Source organism: Pagrus major, chromosome 1 (assembly GCF_040436345.1).
Source record: "Pagrus major chromosome 1, Pma_NU_1.0".
Lineage (NCBI taxonomy): Eukaryota > Metazoa > Chordata > Actinopteri > Spariformes > Sparidae > Pagrus > Pagrus major.
Genome location: NC_133215.1, coordinates 37,516,535 through 37,534,734, shown reverse-complemented (window position 1 = coordinate 37,534,734; position 18,200 = coordinate 37,516,535). Strand labels below are relative to the sequence as shown.

The window sequence follows — 18,200 nt, the reverse complement described above, 5'->3', positions numbered from 1 at the left end:
GCAGCACCTACATTAAATAAATGTGCTTCTCAATTATGTTGTTTTATTTTACTTATCTGCTCTTGTACGTCCCTTTTTTTCTCTTGGTGATGTGAGCTGAAGTTCACACCAGCCCGGTAGATTTGCATTAGTTTTCTATATCCACCAGGCTCCCCATTTCGCGAACAAAGTTCTCGGCTGCAGTTGTGTGTGTTGGGGTGCCTTTATATTGAACTCAGAGTTTAGCAGGATGCATTATGGAGTATATTATTCCATTTTTCCATCAATTTCTGTTTCCAATGATCATATTCCTTTCTTTTGCTCAGTATTCCATTGCTGTGAATCAGGAAAGGAAAGAATGGAGTTGCTGTAGTAAATTACATTTTCTCACATGCCAAGCACAACATTTCTTTCTTGATTCTTATGGATGCAACTTGAATGAAGACAGTTCTCAGTGTGTCATGCTTTGGTTCTTCGGAAGCAATTGGTAGACTCTATTCGATGTTAATAGACTTTTCTAGTCTTACCAACCACTCAACAGGTTTTACAACAAAAGACAGCATTCACACTTTAACACACATTCACACACCGGGAGCCACCGGGAGCAACTTGGGGTTCAGTATCTTGCCCAATGACACTTGACATGAAGGCTGCACAGGCCAGCAATGGAACCACTGACACTTGGATTAGTGAACAACCGGTCTGCCTCCTGATACACAAGCAGCTGGGTGTCGGGGTATGCAAAAAAGGCGACCAAGTCCCGCTTCTCAGCCGCTTCAGGAAGCCTCACCAGACCTAAACCTCTCTCTTCTCATCTCATCTTCTCTTTCTTGGTTTTTAAGTGTTGTGCTTGAGTCTATATATCTACAAGTTTTTAACTTGGGGCAAATACTTATCAATGGACATAGAAGAAGGTCAGTGTTACAGGAATATGAGAACCATGTTGATGGGATATTCTGAGCCTTAGCAACATCAAACAATATATATGAAAACATGATATTAATGGATTTTGGTACTCCTATTATCATTTTTGTATTACTTCTATTTGGTTGTAATTATGCTGTGTTTTAGAACTACAGTTCCTGACAATTCACATTGTCCTGCCGATGAGAAACAATCTGTTTATTCTGATTAACATTGCATTTCTCTAACGTTTGTTTTAGTTTTCTGTTCCCAGAAACTGCAAGGTGTGTCACTCTACCACTCTCTATAGCTTTCTCCTCCTCCTCTTTCTCCTCCTCCTCCTCTCTTTTCATTCAGGCTCCCTTCTGATGGACCACGGGCCAGTGGGACCATCTACCTCTCCTGGCTCCTGCTGCCTCACATATTGATGCATATGGATCATCATACCCTGGGCTCCACTGAATCATTGCTCTCCTCTGTTTTACTATCTCCTTATATCTGTATTTCTGTAAAATGTGATGCCTCTTCACTCTGATCTTCTGTTTTACTGCAAATTATCTTGTGTGGCCTGCCCTCTTCCAGGCCACCACGGTGAAGAGGACGTTGTGTGGCTCAGGCACCACTTGGCAATGCCTAGGCCTGCTCAGTCGTCTTGGATCCACACACTTTACATATATATATATATATTAACTTGTATCAGATATTCTGTCAATGCAACTTGTAAACTGTGATTTTGTTGTTCTGTTCTGTACATGTGACATCTATTGAATGTCTGTCTGTCCTGGGAGAGGGATTCGTCCTCTGTGGCTCTTTCTGAGGTTTCTTCTATCTTTTTTCCCCCCCTGTTAATTTTTTTTTGTTGTTTTTTTTCTCAACATGGCAAGTTTTTCCTGTCTAAGGACTGATTTGATTTGATTTGATTTGACAATGCTTTGGGAGAGTCAGTCAGTCAGTCAGTATTCCTTTATTGTTGCACAACAGGTAAATTTGTTTGCCACAGCAGCCAAAGGATAGAATATTACAAAAAAACAATAGTATAATAATTCCAGTAAAAAAGTTTGTTTGCTATGACAAAGTTATTGATTGATCACACTGACAGGCCGTGATCTTATATTTATTAAAAGTATAAATATTGGCCATGGAAATTGGTAGAGTTATTAAAAGTCCATCTCTGTGGTATTGACTGTATTACCTACCTGTGTTTCAGGTATGACGGGGCCATCCTCAGGTGTACTTCTGTGAAATGTAGACAGAGGAGATGCAACAATGACAGGACTGGGTCTGATAAATCCACTCAGGTCACAGCTAGGAATGTCATTCTCCTCCTGAAATAGCCAGACGTAACGAGTGCTGGTTAATTACTGATGCACCATTTCATTGACTGTGAAACAATGAGTTCATCAGTCACTTTCTTGGTCAGCCAGTGAGTCAGTGTCTGTCAGATATATGTCATGAAAAAAAATGACCTCAGCTAGGAATGTCATCCTGCTCCACATGGTAATCAAGTAATAACATCAGTAGCAAATTCAATAACTGCTCAGTCAGTCAGTTTAAACAACAAAAAATAAAAGTTGAAAGCTTCAAAATGGTTATGAAGTAAGTGGAACATACAAAGCTGTTGTTTCTGCCTGCCTGACATCAGTCCATCACCCCATGAAGGCATACAATATCTACACTGACAGCAGTGTCACCGCTCACCTTCTTCATGACCAATGTGTCCATCACGTAGAAGACGTTCCATGGCACCCAAACAGTTCTGTACTGAGTGAGGAATGGAGCACGCTCAAAACTCAGTGTCAGGGATGCCCCACCATTGGCCAGGAGATCGAACCTGCAGCACATCGTTAACAAACAAACAAATGAACACCCACTCTAAGTTCAAGAAAATAACTGAAGAATGGTGTAAATATCATTACACTACTGTTGCTTGATTAAAACTTTCCTGACTGAGTTGTTTTAATCCTAAAACTCCTGAAGCGCGATACAGAAGATTTGAGCTCTAGAGCTGTAGAGTGAACAGGCTCTTCAATGTTGAACTATGAGGTTGTAATTGGTTCATTTCAATTTACAAGTGTTTGTGCCTCCATGAATTTAAAAGCAATTTCCCATGAGTGTGTACAATGCATATGTTGTTGAGAGTGCTCAAACTTGTGTATTCTATGTCTGTTTCTGTGTGTGAGTGTGTGTTCATTCAAGTGCATGTTCTGCAGTGGTTGGTGTATTCTTGTGAATCCACTGCATTTTAAATGGGTCTTACACTTCTACTCCTCTATCCAGTCACACCTCCTGAGCTGCTGCTCTTGAGATTGAAGATAGAGGCTGCTGTATGGGGTCGGAGTGGGGGTTTTGCGTGCAGAGTGGTGCATGGATGTGATTAAAGTGCTTTTTGTCTATTTTACTGAACTGGTGAGGGAAACGTGCATCTTGGTAGGCAGTAAGGGGTTGGCATGTCTCTCTCTATGCAACTTGTTTAAGACTTAACACAGCAAATTGGTTTGATGTGAGATGACTGATTTTGCTTTGGTCATTTTGTGATGTGTAGCTGTAATAGATACTTTTGTGTGCAGTAACTTGTGGTTTGTGACGTTTGTGTAGTGGTAACTGAACTCCACTTTTGTCGGGTCACTTGTTGCTTGCAGCTCAGGTGTAAACTGGCAACATTTGTGTGTAGTGTGACTACAGAGTGACGCCTTTGTGTGGTGATGGTTGCAGTCCACTTGGTCATGCGTGTGTTACTGCTGTTGTGTTTAATTACAGCTTATTAGTTTTGTATTTGGGATGGAGTCATACCACAGGTCATAATGTAATAGGGTATTACATTATTGGTAAAAAAAATATTATTGTTGGGACATTTTATTAAAGTAATTGCCAAGTTATTATATTGTTTAAAACATGTTTGATACTGAACAAACATCTAAATTTGGTGATTATTGGACAAAATTTTATGTTGTAAGGAGAGTTTTTTTGTCTATTTTCTAAGCAGATATATGGATGTTCTTCTCGCTATGAACATTCAAAAGTGTGTGGTGCGCTGATTCAAGAAACTCTTACAGGTCAGTGACTTTACTTCACCTGTCGAACCAGAAGAGCTGCATTGAAGGGGAGCAATCAGACACTGACTAACCTGATGTATACAGTACGGCAAGAATTACAACAGCTCACAACAGGTTTTACGTTTGTCTAATATTTCATATTTATGTTAATGGCTGCTACATACTGTATGTGCAATCAAGAACGTGAGGTATGGTATAGTTTCTAATGCAGCGTGAAGTATGACAGAGTCCCGGCAGTTTCAGTACTCTCCTCCACTTTGACATCATTTGTAAGCCCTGTTACTATGTGGTGGAACTATCTTTCATCATTTCCACTTTTCATGGTAATTTAGTGTATGAATAAAAATAAATACGCACATGCCATCCTTGCGCGTCACAGTGTATCCATGTTCAGGGTAATGAACAAACGTAACGTTGACTCCAATCAGAGGTGTTCCGTCAGCTGTCAACACCTGACCTCGGATTATCGATACCAAGCTGGAGAGAGATGGTAGTGAGTGGTTATTTATTATCAAAGCCACACTGGACAAAACCAGTGCTAGAAAACTATCTTGGTCCAGACATACAGTGATAAACTCTAAAACACACAGAGACAACACAGTTGTTCTTATCATTACTATTACTCATAGCAGAGTGCAGTGAGGCATCCCTTGTAACAACAATTGTGGTGGTAACTGCTGAGCTGTGAATAGGAGCACTTTAATCGGACACTGCACTCCGAGCATATCTGCACATGCCCATTACACTCCATGGCACAGTTTTACACTACAGCACTGTGTTCAGGAGCCATATTTAAGTGAACCTGATAACAATGTCCATTGAAATGACTATTCTTTTTCTCCTTCTTATGGTTATGTAATCTTATTTTATATAAAAAGTTGTCCTACTTTGGTCAATCATTTCTAAACAACACTCCCATGGAAACCTTTTTGAATTAGATCCCATGGGTCACGATGCATATTTCTGTGAAGGTGATACGGTTTTCTGTAATTTAGTTCTCATCCACCATTTTTTGCTTAGGTTGTCTTTTCATGTAAAGGACATGTACTTGCTTTGATTTTAACTTGCTGGAAAACAGTGAACAAATATTAAATAGTATTTTCAGGTTTGTAACTTTGTTTACAAGTTGTTTACAACTTTTGCTTTTATGTTCACAAAGCACTTTCTCACACTTTTCTCATTGCTGCAACACCTTTATTTACTCTCTGTCCAAACACTCCATTTTAACTCCTGTCTCTGTAAGCTCCTCCTTCCAAAAAGCCCAGTCGGCTCTGATTAGTCAGCTCTCAGAGGCCTGGGCAGGCACCACCCTATGTATTTCTGCATCAGCTCGGCCAGTGATTTTGCAACCACAGCTGTGTTGGACATGTGGTTGAGGTTGGTGACATCTCAACCTTAAAGGAGTCCTACAGCTTGTCTGAAGGCACAATTTCTGAATATTGGCAGTGCGCATTTCCCAAGGATTGAGCATTTTGATACAATCACAGTATTAATATAGCATCAACAACTGCTTTGTGGTCAAAAAAGAAAGGAAATCTCATTTTCTTCAATATTTAATTAAATACATGCGTGGTACTGATCCACAAATTTTCAAAACTTTTTTGACACTGATAAACTTCTATTGTTGGCCAACTATTGTTAGCAGTGATAAAGCTAACTCATACTACAGCTCTTCCAAGTGGTAACACATGACCTTTGTGTGTCCACAGAAATCTCCCTTCACACAAGTGACAAGTTAACATTTAAAATTAAACTAAAAGAGTAAACTGAGTGTAACAGAGTAAAGAGTGCATATCTCTGTCGAGCCAATCTGGGGGCACGTGGGTGGTTAACAGGGTTGTGTGCCCAGTGTGTATACATGAGAGTAGTGGAATTAAGAGGAGATAATATGCAGGTTCATGTGCATTGTGAATGTATATTATCAATTTTACTCCAGGGTCAAGTAACCCTGCAGTAGTCACTGGTATTTATCGCCTCTGGCTCAGTTCGGCTGTGATGTGAACTCAACACCCTGGTGAACAAGCTAATAAACTCTCCTTTTCAAGCATGATGCTGACGTATGTTGAAGTTCATAAAACATGTGGCTCATCATTATCTTTCCATCAGTCTCTGAACATCGTTCAGATTGAGAAAAGTGAGTTATCTGGGTCTATATATTGTTTTTTTTGTTTGTTTTTTTTAAAGGAAAATCCTTCTTACTGTGACTTTAGGGTCCGTGCATAAGTATAAATGAATCTCCATTGTTTACGTTGTATAATGAAACATCCCATGTTGGGGGTATTTCCTATTTCATTGTCGTAAGACGCGTAATGCAGCTTGTTCCTTTATCCAACTTGTACAATGAACATTGAAAAAGGAAGTCGAGTTTGAAGGAAACAGCCTTCAAAGTAAAAGTTGAGCATTTTGAAGCGTGTTGGCCGGAGCTGTCAGTTTAAGGAGAGCGAAATGAAATAAATACAACCTAACAACAAATAGCCTAAATAATTTAGATAATTCATAACTGTTATACAGTGATATTTCCGCCACTTTCCCCCAACTGAGAGAGATAATCACCGGGATTTTCAAAGTAAACACACCGTGTTTGAGACGGAGACTGAGCCGCTGCTGCTGCAGTCGTCATGAAGTAAGTCAAACTTTTTTTTTTGTTGACCTTATCCACCAAACGTCTCCAACCAAACACTGTTTAAATCTGTTGACCTGCCAGGAACGTAGTTAGCTGTTAACTTCAGAACATAGCCAATGCTAACAATGCTGTTTTGTTTGCAGGTAAAGTTGCTAGCTGTTGTAGCTAAACAACTGTTGTAATGTTATGCTAACGTTACTTGTTTGTTATTATCAGCTGTTTTGCACGTCATTTTAATATTTGTCCATCTAAGTCTGTGTGAAATGCCTACAATTATGCTAGAAGTAAGTTAACTGGACCCTGCCCAGTCATATAAGTAAGGCTTAGGGGTGTTTTGATATAAATTTTGATGTATTAAAGTGTGGTGTAGTGTGGTCTGTGTTCACAAATGTATGTTACCAGCAGAAAAATTCTAAATAATATAATTAATGTCATGTATCCCTATAATTATTGAGTAAAAACTAAAGCTACAATTAATACACTGTTCATCTGTGGATGTACAGTTGACACCATCAAAATAAAAAGGTGAACCTCGGCCATTTTTTTTTTTTTTTTATGCAGTCTTTATGTAAGACATCTGTTTTTAAACCTAACAAAATATTACCTTTTATTGCAGAGTTTCCAGAGGACCAGAGTAGAGAGCTCATGAGACCCTTGGAGAGGCAGACGTCTGAAAACTGCCACCATAACCCCTGTACCCAAAACCTCAACCATCACAAGCCTGAATGATTACCCTCACGTCGGTGATTATGAAAATGCTTCGAGAGACTGGTACTGCCCCACATTAAGGCATGCATCCCTCCCTCCTGACCTCAACCAACACCAATTTAAACACTGTCTTTTAATTAGAAGAGATGGTTAATCTTTGTACAGTACCCACATGAAACATGTAGTAGCTCATACTGGTCCCAGAAAATGAAGTCATTATAAATCACTGTGGTATTGTATTTGTTGTTTGTATTCATCAATGAAGGTATACACATGGTCTAATTATGTCAGTAAAAAATGCAACAATTCACGAAATTAAGTTATTTTTACTGGTGTATTTGTATCCTCTCTTGCCATAGTTATAAGCCTATTAAAATGCAAAATGTCTTAAAGAAGTGGAGGGAGTTGTAAAATACCCACTAAAGGAAATGGTGTGTTGTAGAATGTGTAGATTGAGAAAATGTCAGAACAGTGCAGTTAACAAACACATCAGAGTCAGGTTCTGAGTTCCAACTTAACATTTAATTGATGAACACAATGTGTCACAACAATATAATTTAACACATTTATAAAAACAACAACAACAACAACAACAACATTTTTAGAAAGTGCCTCTAATTACTTGCATGGCCTCGGACAGGCCAGCCACAGCCACCGTACTCTCCTGAGATATTGGTGCCCTGCACTTAGGGCAGACATCATCCCTGGCCATGAGCAGTGTCAGGCAGCTGCCACAGCCAATAAGGCTGCCGCAGCACAGGGCCAACACAGGACCTTCTATTTCAGCTGTAATGACAATAACAACAAAGATGTCAAGTTTATTTCAAATTGATGAAAGAAACCATACACTAGAGAGTGTAGTGCTATTACATTCATTTAACAGTGGTGTGCCTGTACAGCATTGATTGAACTACCACTACAGGAGAAGATGTGAAATTAACATTAACAAATATAAACAAAGTTCAGACTTCTTATTAGTTATAAATTATCATGTAGAATAAGTGTAGCTGCTGCATCACTCTCATTTCAGAAAAAAGGATGTGTGAGGATTTTGTTTTTTAGCTATAGTTGAGCAGGCTGGAGTTGAGGAAGCTTTGTAGAGTGGTGTGCAGAGTGGAAATGATTCTTGTCCAAGTTTAGAAATAAAGTTTGAAAAAGAAATTCACTTTCTCCAAATAAACTAAAAGACTCCATAAAGAAAATATATGGCTGAGGTTCATCTTTCCTCTTTATTTTGATGGTGTCAACTGTACATCCACAGATGAACAGTGTATTAATTGTAGCTTTAGTTTTTACTCACTAATTATAGGGATACATGATATTAATTATATTATTTAGGATATTTCTGCTGGTAACATACATTTGTGAACACAGACCACACTACACCACACTTTAATACATCAAAATTAATATCAAAACACCCCTAAGCCTTACTTATATGACTGGGCAGGGTCCAGTTAACTCACTTCTAGCATAATTGTAGGCATTTCACACAGACTTAGATGGACAAATATTAAAATGACATGCAAAACAGCTGATAATAACAAACAAGTAACGTTAGCATAACGTTACAACAGCTGTTTAGCTACAACAGCTAGCAACTTTACCTGCAAACAAAACAGCATTGTTAGCATTGGCTATGTTCTGAAGTTAACAGCTAACTACGTTCCTGGCAGGTCAACAAATTTAAACAGTGTTTGGTTGGAGACGTTTGGTGGATAAGGTCAACAACAAAAAAGTTTGACTTACTTCATGACGACTGCAGCAGCAGCGGCTCAGTCTCCGTCTCAAAAATCCCGGTGATTATCTCTCTCAGTTGGGGGAAAGTGGCGGAAATATCACTGTATAACAGTTATGAATTAACTAAATGATTTAGGCTATTTGTTGTTAGGTTGTATTTATTTCATTTCGCTCTCCTTAAACTGACAGCTCCGGCCAACACGCTTCAAAACGCCCAACTTTTACTTTGAAGAGATTCATTATACTTCATGCACGGACCCTTTAGACTGAATCACTGTGATGTTGCACTAAAAACAACAGTCACTTCCGGTTAGAAAACTGGCAGTTGATTTGGATTGTGGAGTTATGTGAAGTAGATAACCTTGTTTTTGTCTGTCATTTTCAGCTGTAACTGTAATGTTTAAAAAATATGTAGTTAAACATGGTGGACGACCATGGATGACTCAATAGCGACATATTACACTAACTGTAGTGACGGGTAAACTTAAGCTGTCATATTCTTTAGTCTGTGGCTCAACAGGGAAATTAGGTCTTCAAACTAAGGTTAGATAATGTGTTGTTATTCATGTGATATTAAAGCCAAACCAGGATTTTAGATAACTGAGATGTATACACTTTGAAATACCATCATGAAAAAAGAACATTAAGTTGCATGTAAGCTAATGTGTGATGCAGGGGAGTGAAGAGTCTGGCAAATGGGGGTCCTGTTAGTGACCAAGAATCAAGAGTGAATTGTCTTTCATACGTAAGTTAATGTACATAAAGACTGAACATAGTTATTTTAACCCAGATTATAAAGTTTTCCAAAACCTAACCCAATATCTAGTACGGATATCTAATCAAACCGCATCATTTTCACAATGTTAGTAACATTAGTGACTCCAAAAGTGACATTATGTCATAATATGAGAACTGTTTGTCAGCAAACTGTCTAACCGGATGTTGTATAACATTTTGCTTACTTGACAACTGAACCTTTCACGTGCAGAAATGACACTAGGGGGGAGGTAGAGCATCATAGTTTGAAGCTTAAGGCCACACACCAAGCTGTCGTAATTGATGAGTTGGAAGTGAGAATGTTATGATAAAACTGATTTTACTCAACTAAGATTTGGAATGCAGGATGTTTACTTGTAACATCGTATTTTCAATTTATAGTTTAGCGACTTTCACCAAAGAGAGGAATTCTTCCATCACTCTTTAAGAGTATTTCTGATCAGCTACCAGGACATGAAAAGTAAGTTACTTTGTTCTGAGCTGTCTCACCTTAAGGCAAATACTTATTGCAGTTTCAGTGCAAAACCCTCCATTGGCTTATTAAAGTCCAGGGCTCAGGAAAGAGTCTTAGCGTTTATTACTCATTATTCACTCTGAGTGAATCTGAACATAGAGGAATCCTGGGATATTTTTCCACAAATTACTTTGTATGTTTATCTACCTCTGCAGGTAAGGCACATTTCCAAACATCATTTCTTTGTCTTTCTTTTTAAGTTTACTAGTGCCATTTTTAAACACCCTTCAACCATCTTCGCCTACACACAATCCCTCAGCCCCCTGCCCACAACATACATGCAAACGCACGCACACGCACACAACACACACATATGCACTTACACAATACTGTTTTGAGGTCTAATAAAACACTTTTAATATAAGGTTGCAGAGCCATTCCATTATGGAAATACAGGACATTTTTATTACAGGGTTGTGGCCCTCTGCTCTTATGAAACATTCAGGCTAGCATAAAAAATGTGACAAAAGCAGAAAAATGGCTGAACTGAATTGCTGTCATGTTTCTTCCTGTCAGTAGCTCTGCCTTTTACTCTATATTTTGCAGACTGCCACCCTGTCTCTGTTATCATACTTAATGAATGTCATGTTTGAGGCAGACGTGGGCAGAAATGGCTTTTGGCAAGGAAAATGGCAGACCTTAAGTACCTGCATTGTGATCTCTGTCTCACTCCCACTTTTTTTTTTGCTATATTCATTCAGACAGAAAGCCAACCTGCAACTAATCATATGATGGCAAATAAAAGTAGCCCTGGCTAGGCAAGCTGATTTGTTTCCCTCTCTCTATATAAAAAAAAACTCTTCCGTACATATAGCAGATAACAGATGCTTGATACTGCTCAAATCTGTTTCGTCCATCAAACTTCATAAGAGAAACATTTCTCACATGATGAAAAATAAATATATCTTCTTTAGTACTTTTGGAAATCATTCCTGATGGTTCTGATTACATTATACATATAAAACCCTCTGTTTAACCGCAGCCAAACCAAACTTTTGGCATGTGAGGCCAGAGGTTGGGGAGTTATGGAATAATGTTCATTGAGCTATGTAAGGTGGCCAGATCTGAAATAAAAACCAGGGACATTTCCAGTTCGGGAAATAGGGGACAATGACTGACCATAGTAACTATTTTGTACTGTAATTAACTGTGAGTTGGCTGACGGATAGCTTGTTTTAACTACTTTATACATTATTGGCTCATTTCATTTACAGCAATGCATCATATTCTGTAAAATCATCATATATTTGGAGTCTGGCTGTCCTGTGAGGACCACAGATCTAAAAAAAAAAAATTAAAAAAAACAAGTCAACTTGACATGGTGTTAGAAAAAGAGCCTGTTTTCAGCTTTGTGGTGAGGGATTTTAATCCAAGTGGGTTTTTAAATGGTTTATTGCTTTAGCTAAAGAACGAGGGTCATTTTCTCATGAAAGAACGCTTCATCCTTCAGTTTATCACAAACATCCAAAATCAACACATCTGGAGATACATGTTTTTTTCACTGGACAGGAAGGAGATTTGACATTGTAGTCCGAAAAGTAACCAGTAAGTAAAACTGTCAGATAAATGTAGTCGCGTAAAAGTATAGTATTTGCCTATGAGATGTAGTGGACAAGAAGTATAAAGTTGTATAAAATGGAAATACCTAAAGTACCTCAAATTAAGGTACATTACTTATGTAATGTAAAGGTACGTAGTTGCATTCCATCACTGACTAATCACATTGTGATAAAGACAACAATTATATTACACTATAATACTCCAGCCATTCTTTTTACACTGACCCTTTCCTTCTTCCTCTCTAATCTTAAATATAGGAAACAGATTCGCCTGGCTTTAAAATACTTGGTTGGTAAAATAATGGTTCTGTTCTGGATTCACTTGACACTTGCTGGCTGTTCCAGCTGTTTTCTCTAAACATAGGCGAGCAAGTTGTTAGTAGTCGATGAAGGGAGATATATGCAGCTGCTATAGTGAGCAGCACCCTCTGTTGGCCAAAACAAGCATGACGCGTTTGTGATGTCAACTATGGGCTCTGCTTCTGACTTGTCTTTCTTACCGCGTAAAATACATTTCAACTTGCAGTCTGTTTTTAAGGCAGTTAAAAATTATATCTGGGGACAGCTCCAGCCAGGGACAGGCCCCTAAAAGTGGGGACTGTCCCCGGAAAATGGGGACATCTAGTCACCCTAGTGTTATGTAAATAAGATACAGAAAAGGTAACCATATTCCTTTAAAGTTATGGAGAAAGAACAGAATCAAATTATTGATACATTTTGTTAACATGATGATTAATTTAAGGATTACAGTTTTAAACAGGACTGCTCACTCTTACATAATTACCGTGAGACCCAACCAGTTAACACTTTTCTCATGCTCTCACTCCACACGTCCATTTTGTCACGCTGAAAAACTAATTTGTAACTGATAATGGCTCAGAAAGAGAACACTTACAGCGCACAGACAGACAGCAGCGTCTCTCCCTCTGCTCTGCACCACAGTGCAGGCAGGGAGGAGTGACACCTGGTTACTATGGTTACAGGGACACTCTCTTGTCACTCTGAACTTTCTGGGGTTCTCAAAAAGAGGTTATTTAGATAGTGTGCCTAATCATAAATTAATAAACTCCCCACATACCTTGGTCAGGTTTGGTCTCCTGATTTAGTCTACGATGTATAGAACTAGGCAGGTATGCTGATCAACTAAACTAGTTCATCATCGACCATGACTGTTAACTTGACATGATTATTTTAACCCCCACCCCTGCAGTGTAATGTCACAGAGGGCCTCCTGATTAAATACTGAGTCACACTCAAAACTAAACTGAAAAGTTGGCAGCTGTGATTTGAAAATACAATTTAACATAAACAACAATATACTTCATATACACAACACCACTCAGATCTCAAGCAAAATCATATCTAGTCTTAGGCTAAAGTCACACCAAATCTGGCGGTGCAGCAAAAAAGCAGGTCTTTTCCATTCTTGTTAATGCGGGTAGTGCGTGTTGGCTACAGGATTCTTTTCATGTATGTCATGTTCATGTCATGGCATGTTTAAGCTACACTGGCAGAGGTATGACTGCAGATCAGAGATGGAGCAGAACAAGTCAGATGATGATCTGTCTCACATCCTGGTTGTTTACTGTTATTTCTATACACACATTGGCCATGCCGAGTGACACTACCACACCGTTGCACAACCCTGTGGCGTTTCACCGCACCACCGGATTTGGTCTGAATACGTAATTTCACCACTATTTTGCTTTAAAGCAGAAAACATCAAAGTGTGACAATACACTGCAAGTTATTTCTTTTCTCGTCTATAGTTGAATATTTTGTATTGAAGTACTCTTAAAGTAATGTAAAGTAATCAACTTCATTACTTTAACATTCTGATACCTGGATTAGATTACTGACCACATTTTTTAAGAGGTAACTAGTGACTCTATCAGAACCCATTATTAAAATAACCCCCCAACCCTAGTGAAAGCCCAGTTAAACACATTAACAATTTCACAAGTTGTGACCAAGAAATGCTATTCTAAATGTTTATGATAAACCTGTGCTTTCATTTCTAATTACAGTTTGAAATGCATGAAACTGTATTTGCTAAAACAAACAACAAAGGAGAAAAACAAACAGACAGACATGATTACCTTTTATTGAACGGACTGCCTCCAGTGATGACATGAGTGGATTCAGGACCAACTAAGAAGTGAATGCGCTGGTAGAAAGACCTGGCAGCCTAAGAAACATAAAAGGAAATAAATAGATATGGCTTCCTGTCATGCCTCTCTGCTATATTTGCTACACTGAAAAGTGCTGTGGATTCTTACAAGAAAACAACATTTAAAGTCTTATTTTGACTTTATTTCTGACTGGATATCCTTACTTGCTGAGGAGCCAATGAGGATGGAGACTGGCTTAGCACCTCCACCGGGTCACGTGACCCTTTGCAGTATAACTGGTTCTGACAGGAGGTCTGCAGACAACAGTCTGGATCCATACAGTCAGCCAAGCCATCTGAAAGACATTGTTGCAAAGTTAGAAAGGACTGAATTATTATTATTAATATGTCTCAAGGATTCTAAGTATAGTGAGCACAATGAAGTTGAGTGTCCTTCATCTCGATGGGATGGTTGCTGAGACCTCTGGATCGACAACTGGCTTCCTCCCTTTCCCATAGTTGAACTGTCCGTTTGGACACTTGCCAGGCAATGACCTTAACTCCCAATCTCGAAGAAGAATGTGTCTTGTCAAGCTAGCGAAGCAACAGTTAAGATGTGAGAACAATAAACTGACTCCTCTGATTTTTTTAGCTGGACAGCAGGTAAAAAAAGACTGCACACACCTCTTACACTCCCTGCCTTTTACACCCCCCCCCCCCCCCCCCCCCCCCCCACACACACACACACACACACACACAAACACACACACAAACACAAGGCATTTTTCGACTATCCAACACCGCCCTAGGGAGGAGTGCGAGAGTCAGGATAAGAGCCATGCTAATATAGCTTGGATTGAAGGCTGCTCTTGGCTAATGGCCTCAGACTGTTAGACTCCTCAATTCATTCTATACACTCCATGTTATCATATAGATTGTAAAGGTCAACTCATGACAGCACTACACTCATCAATGGCAGAAAAGAAGGTGCAGGGATTGGATTAAGGCTAGGTTGCACCAACAAGGATTAACTTTTAAAACCAATTAAATCATGGTTTAAATTCAAATTATGTTGCACTAAACTTTAAAGTGCAAAAAGAAGTTGAAAAGACTAAATTTAAAACTTTCATTAAAAGGTACAGTGTGCAATATGTAGTGGCATCTACAGAACAGACTTGGCAGAAATGGAATATAATATTCATAAATGTGTTTTAATTAGTGTATGATCACCTGGGCCCAGTATTTCAAAACTTGTAATCTGGATCAGAGTAATCCGGATAATGAAATCCTCCTTTTCTCAGTCATGGATCACGGTGATCCTGCTGACTTTACATGAGTATTTCAAAACACTGGCAGGGTGGATCACCGTGATCCCGACCTGGCCGGATACGGATTTCCAAATCTCAAGTCTCCGCCTCCGGGATCTGAAACATGGCGGACTACTTCACGAAAGGAGTAGCTGAGAGCGCGACTTTCACGTCAAAAGTGTAGGTTTACCGTCGTCTAATGTGTAGCGGTTTTAAGACCATACGAACGCCAACCAACATATCATGCAAGCCAACTATTTGAATTGTCACCTTTTTAAACCAGGCCGTAGCGATCTCTAATTGAGCCGCGGCCGTGCTAACGGGAGCTAATCCGGCTTCATTGACTTGTGTGTTAAGCAGCTAGCGGGCTATCATTAGCGTCACGTCATTGGCAACACAGCAGACTAATAAATAGGCTACATGTGTACAGACCTGCTGCAGTACTTAGAAAACATAACGCTACACAGTATGAGTATTAACTATACGGTTGGTTCAGAAGTGTCAGAATGCTACAGTAATGCTGGTGATGATATCATGTTTTTGTGTACATAAACACAATTTGGGATTGTGGATTAAGATACTCATACACCTACTTTCAGAGCCACTCACAGCCATGGACCACTCAGCTACAACAGGGCGAGTGCTGGAAATCTTTGGAAATGCTTTAATTGTATTGATACATTTAAGGTTTTCAAGTAATTGGAGTTTGAATAAAGTGCTTGAAACTGCTCAAAATTGTAATAGCATTACTTTCATGGTATATACCTTGGTCAGCGACACAATTAGAAACATTTTTTCATCCTAATTTCTCTCCCGTATATTATATACGGGAGAGAAATTAGGATGAAAAAATGTTTAATAATTATGTTAAGTGAGAGCCTTCTATATACGGTATATAGAAGGCTCTCACTTAACATAATTATGGTCATTTATAAAAGGATCTGATTTGATGAAGTAAAATAATCAGTGTGTACACAAACACTTATTGAAATACATTGCTGCATGTTTTAAAATCACATTCAAGCTATATCCAAACATTTTAAAAGTGCATTATTAGAGACGGAGACGGAAGAGGCATGCTGGTGATGAGGATGCCTACGAAAAGCTCCTCAAAATGGAGACAGAGAGAGCGGTCAAACAAATTGAACTGGCCAACGAACAAATATAGCTGACGCTGCTTCAGCAAAGAAAAAACAGAATTGAAAATAAAGCTATCGGAGAAACAGCTCACTTCTGACCTTTGAGATGGGTTAGGTCCTGTTTTAGTTAGTGGTTGAAATGTCTTTGTTTTGTTGGAATTAAACTTTGTTTGGATCCTGCATTCCTGTTGTCTTTCTCTGATGTTTTGGTACATGCAAGTTACAATGTTTGGTGAACTAGAATTTGAGAAATAGGTCTGTAGTTGTTATTTTTATTTACAGCAGTTTTAGAAAGTGTGGTCAAAAATATTTTACTATGCTTTAAATTTCTTACAATTACTTTAATTATTTGTTAAAAGTAAAACACTAACACTTTAGATTAAGTGTAATGAACATCTTGAGTAACAATATCTAGGAGAAGTGGAGCTGAGACTTTGTCAATCCAAGTCAAATCCACCTCTGAGGTGCGATTCAAGTGATCCTGAAATTTTGGTATCAAGTTGATCCAGATATCTGCCTTGCGTTTTGAAATACCCAAATCCAGCCTTTTATCTAGATTCAAGGGAGGATTGGATTACCAGAGCTGAATCCTGATCTTCAGGATCAGGATTCTCTGGATCTGTGTTGAAATACCCAGTTTTCAGATCAGATCTAGATTTAATCCAATCCGACCAGGATAATCCTGTCAGATCACTTTTGAAATACTGGGCCCTGAAAATAAGGGTACTTGTGTTTTCATTACCTGAGAATGAGCCATTAATATCTACTTAGCAGTGATGCGCAGGTCGACCCATAACCGTCGGGACCTGGGAACGCACCTGTGGGTCAGGCGGGTTTGGGCCAGCTTTACCAGGACATATCACGGGTGCAGGCGGACGGGTCAATGTCTGACAAACTGTGTTCAGAGTTAGCCTAAATTATAAATAACGTGCAATGAAAACTGCGGTCCGCATGGCTGCTATTGGTCAATTTTTCCATCCATTCCCCTCGCTCTCCTGCTCCTGGTCAGGTCTCTCCCAACCCACTTCCGCATTTGAAACTACAAGCGGGCAAGAGGTTTGTTTGGCCCTGAGCAGGTAATCTTTCGTCTTTATTGTGGATGTTGTGACACAGATAACTTTCATGCCGATGCTGGCTTATGAATGTGAAAGCTGCCATTAGGCATTATTTTTTCTGTGTTATTAGACGGCGTCGAAAAAATTTCTGTCTCTGCATTATTGTCAACACTTGTTTACTTGTTCGACGGAGACCTTAGTCTCTATGTTAGCATTGTAAGCTAAAATTGCTATCATGTTTACACCAAATCAGCCTATTTATTTGCTCGTGGCAGCGAGTAAGATGAATGAATGAAACCCTCCGCTTCACGTTGGGGTTTCATTCATCCTGTCTGGATTTATTTCTCCATAACAACCTCTTGCCCGGTCACTACTCAACTGTTTTGCTAACCCTCCTCCTGGTCTTGTCCATTTGTTTTCAACGAAGCCTTTGCTAAATCAATATGATGGATTATCATATACGCGTTAAGATGTGTGTATTTGTGTGTCTTGCTTTTTTCAAATCTTTCTCAGATCGTAGACCATAGCTTTAAAGATGTCCTGAATCCTGAAATGCTGTGGTAAAGCCTAGCAGTTTTGCAGTGACCAGGTCAAAGCTTAGCCTGTTATAGCTAAAGTTTTTAATGCTAATGTTATATCTACAAGATGAGGCAAAGTGGAGATAGATGAGGCATTGTTGCTCTGAACCTCTGTGTTACTGGCTGAACTTTCCCTCAGTCCCACTGTGGTAACC

At 39.1% G+C, this 18,200-nt stretch overlaps 1 protein-coding gene across 1 annotated transcript in view; it reads right to left on the bottom strand.

Moving 5' to 3' along the window:
• The window catches only part of LOC141005578 (teneurin-3-like), a 322,641-nt gene that overhangs the window by 124,319 nt on the left and 180,122 nt on the right, over positions 1-18,200 (bottom strand). Inside the window, exons 15-19 of the mRNA XM_073477461.1 lie at positions 14,192-14,322; positions 13,956-14,044; positions 4,293-4,412; positions 2,581-2,713; positions 2,079-2,207 (exon numbers count right to left, since the gene is read on the bottom strand). Of these exons, the coding sequence (XP_073333562.1) occupies positions 2,079-2,207; positions 2,581-2,713; positions 4,293-4,412; positions 13,956-14,044; positions 14,192-14,322 (602 nt within the window). The remainder of the gene's footprint in view (positions 1-2,078; positions 2,208-2,580; positions 2,714-4,292; positions 4,413-13,955; positions 14,045-14,191; positions 14,323-18,200) is intronic.